The sequence below is a fragment of the Gymnoscopelus microlampas genome (assembly GCF_963454915.1).
Source record: "Gymnoscopelus microlampas genome assembly, chromosome: 2".
Taxonomy (NCBI): Eukaryota; Metazoa; Chordata; class Actinopteri; order Myctophiformes; family Myctophidae; genus Gymnoscopelus; species Gymnoscopelus microlampas.
Window position 1 is genome coordinate 43,331,585 of NC_139939.1, and position 3,858 is coordinate 43,335,442.

The 3,858-nt window shown below is 44.8% G+C and overlaps 1 protein-coding gene across 1 annotated transcript; it reads right to left on the bottom strand.

The window, feature by feature from the left end:
- Nucleotides 1–436: 436 nt before the first annotated feature.
- Nucleotides 437–2,125, bottom strand: LOC311055349 (mitochondrial-processing peptidase subunit alpha-like; the record flags this gene model as incomplete). Its single annotated transcript, XM_084071507.1, has 1 exon — nucleotides 437–2,125. The coding sequence occupies one exon, from the start codon at nucleotides 2,123–2,125 to the stop codon at nucleotides 602–604; it is 1,524 nt and encodes a 507-aa protein (XP_083927633.1). The 3' UTR covers nucleotides 437–601.
- Nucleotides 2,126–3,858: the final 1,733 nt, after the last annotated feature.

Below are 3,858 nucleotides of genomic sequence, written 5' to 3' on the forward strand. Positions count from 1 at the left end.
TCCTTCACACAGGGTGTGATTTTTTTTTTATCAACCCATCATTTTTGACTTCATGTTAAATTTCCACCCTATATTATAAAACCTTCTCCATGTCTGCTCTATGCCTCACAGCATCACTGGTACCCCGAAAGAAGGCAGCCAAGATCCATTCAGATCCAAATTACTGATGTAAAGATTTTTTGTGACACAAGACCGTATGGGATCAGAGGTCAGTGGATTTCAGGGGGGTTCACAACAGAGGTAAGGTGTGCATTTTAACATCTTACGCCTCCTGTGCCCCTCTGAAACTCCAAAAAATTAAGATTTACACATTAATATGAAATCCTGGTACAATTTGCTCATTTTTTCATGTTTGTAGCTGCTGAAGTAATCCTTTTAAACCCCAAACATGTGCAAACCATCTCAGCCGGTAATTTCTCATTTGCTGGCTTCCATCCAGGTCATAGTCCCCTCCCAGAGCACTGCCAGGCTCTTATTCAGGAGAAGACACTAGAGTATAGAGTCAGCGTCTGTTGCTGTCCAGGAGTTTATATACAGTGATGCTGCCAGTGCAGACTGGATAAATGAAATGGAACGGGGAGTGTTTGTTTTAATCAAATTTTTATCTGAAGAGGCGGTACATTCGAGGCAGGCGTCCATCCTTGCTGGACAGAGCCGCCTGGATATGTTCATAGGAGGGCAGCTCACTCAGGTCTCCCAGGGCGGCCACAGCAGGTTTGCCACACAGCATCTTTGTAGTCACTTTCTTTATGTCCCCAGCTGTGACATTGCTTATGAGGGTACACAGTTCGTGTGGCAGCGTTCGCTTTCCTGTAGATAGAACCTGGCGCCCCACATCCCAAAAAATGTCCGGCCGTGACTCCAAGTTCATCATCAGCATTGACTTTAGCTGTGTCTTAGCCCTCTCCAACTCCATCTCTCCTACTGTGCCAGCCATCTGAATGAATTCTCTGGTGATGATTTCCACCATTTCCCGTACCTGTCTGGGGTCAGCGCTGGCGTGGATACAGAACAAGCCACTGTCCTCATAGCTGTGGTGGTAGGCGGTTGCATTGTTCATCAATTGATGCCTATTGAGGACATTCTGGTATAGACGGGTGAACATCCCCTTCCCAGGCCCTCCCGCCGAAAAGGAGCCACCTCCGCCCATCATCACGTTGAGCACGGCGAACGGGATGAATTCGTCCTCCAGGAGGGAGCAGCTCTCCAAGCCGATCATGATGTGTGCGAGCTCTGGGATGGGGGTGGGGCCGAGGCTGACGTCTGACATGTCCTTTTCCATCTTCATGATGCCACCAGTGTACTGCGCTACAGAAAGGTCAACGTTGGCGGGCGTGCTCGCTCCCCACACCGGCTTGGCGTCCAGCAGGTACTTCCTGGCACACTCCACCAGCTGCTCGTGCTCGATGCCCACTCCTGCCAGCACCATGCGCTCAGGACAGTAGTAGCTGCTCAGGTAGCTGTGAAGCACTTTCCTGTCGATCTTGTCCACGTGGTCCACAGGGCAAAAGCGTGGCAGACCCACTGTGTTGCCTCGATATGCTGCCGCGTGGATCATCTCTGTCAATAAGGGTTCGGGGTCTGGCCTCATGTTCAGGTCCTCAAGCTCAAAACGTACCGCCATTCTGGTCATCTCAATCTCATCATCTAGGAGGCGAGGCTGCAGAACAGCATCAGATAGAAGGCTGACGACTGTTTCTAAGCCTTTCACTTTAGCAGACACTGCATACGTGGTGGTATCTCTGGATGTTCGGCAGACAGATATTCCGCCATGTTTTTCAAGCGCGAAGAGGATCTCATCCTTACTACCGTATTGAGCTGTGGAAGAAAAGGCAAGTTTCTCTAAGAAGTGTGCAATCCCACTTGGATACTTTGCCTCATACCTGGATCCAGAGTTTACTAAAATTCCAACCGTGCAGAATTGACCGAACTTATCCTGCGATGCAACTTTAAGGCCATTTTCCAAAGTAGTGATCTTGGTCTCGTATTTCTCCTGACCGTCCACCGATGCAAACACTGGCTTGGGGATGCCAGGCAGGGGCGAGGACAGCGAGATATTCGGGTATCCAGTACCACTGCTGTACCTTCTGTATGCTGCGTTGCCAAGCCTTTGAGAACATAACATAACGCGAGAACGTAACATAACGTGACTGTAGAAGCTATCACTCGACTGACTCGTTACCAGATCCGAAGGCCACTATGAGGATATGTTTTAGGCTATTCTCTTAGATGCTTCTCTCTCTCTCTGTAGGTAGTTAATGTCTCTCGGGATTGCCCAGGAACTGCCCTAGCAAGGCATGTCGAGCCTCTCTTATACTGCTGGCTTGCGGTCCTGATGCCACCACAGTGATGTCAGATAGTGTCAGACGTCTCCATATATGGAGCTGCCTATGTCAGTTATGCCCAAATATGGGACCATGACGTCAGTCCTGGACGTGACGGTTATGTCTATATATGGAGTTTCTGGGAAGGGTTCGCTGGTGTCAGACTCCGTATATATGACACGTTTAGGTCTCTATGACGACCTTGTCGGTCGATTGTCTCCATCTATGGGGATCTCCATATATAGGCTAGTGCTGGCAAATATGCCCTGGATGTTTTCTACAGTGACATTCCTTCACCATCAATCGGTCACAGTAACGTGGGATGAACAACAAATCTCAAATGACCAAACAAGAACAACATAGGTGAACATTCTGAGAGAATAGCAGCTCTATAAGCTCACAATGGATTTGCAATGAAAGTAGCTATTTTCACTATTTGATGTACTACAAAGTATAAAAGCCTTAAGTGATTAAATGTACTAACACTGACCTGAAAGGATGAAATGTGTGGTAATATGCAGGGTTGGAGTACATTTACTCAAGTTCTGTACTAGAGTAAAAATTTTTGGTACTTTTACTTTACTTGGGCGTTTCCATTCTTGATACTTTATACTTCTACTCCACTATCTCAGAAGCAAATATTGTACTTTTTACTCAACTACAATTATTGGACTGCTTTACCAGTTACTTTGCAGATACAAAACACATACATTAGCTGATAAATTATGAAATATATAAATCATTATAGGTTAAGCTACCAGCAGCACAAAGTAATTCAAATCAGCCCACCTTTACCAGCTGCAAGGTCAAAGTAATAAACACAATGCATTTAGTAATTACAATCCAATATGGTATAATTGTCAAAGTACTTTCTTTGACACTTCGAGTATACAGTACGCCAAAACCTGTATACTTTTACTCAAGTAGTAACATTTGGGATGCAGGTCTTTTACTTAAGTATAGGCCCAAAAAGACACCACTATAGTGATTTGACTGGTTAGATTGATATTTCTAGATCAATCTGGTCCACAAAACATATCGTTTTTAACTCCATCTTAAATGTCCACCCTATAGTATTTGTTATAAAAACCTTCTCCATGTCTGCTCTATGCCTCACAGCATCACTGGTACCCCGAAAGAAGGCAGCCGAGATCCATTCAGATCCAAATGACTGATGTAAAGATTTTTTGTGACACAAGACCGTATGGGATCAGAGGTCAGTGGATTTCAGGGGGATCACAACAGAGGTAAGGTGTGCATTTTAACATCTTACGCCTCCTGTGCTCCACTGAAACTCCAAAAAAATAAGATTTACACATTAATATGAATCCTGGTACAATTTGCTTCAGAGTACACTAAAATACTCATTGTCAATTTACCCACTACTAGTATATTAGATAATCAAATTCATCATAGGTTCTCTCACTCCCTTATCCAACAGCCTCCCATTTGAATTGCCTTATTTTCACTCCATATTGTTGACTTTATTAATATTTAAGTGTGATCAATTGTACAGTAAAAGTAGTAAGTAGAC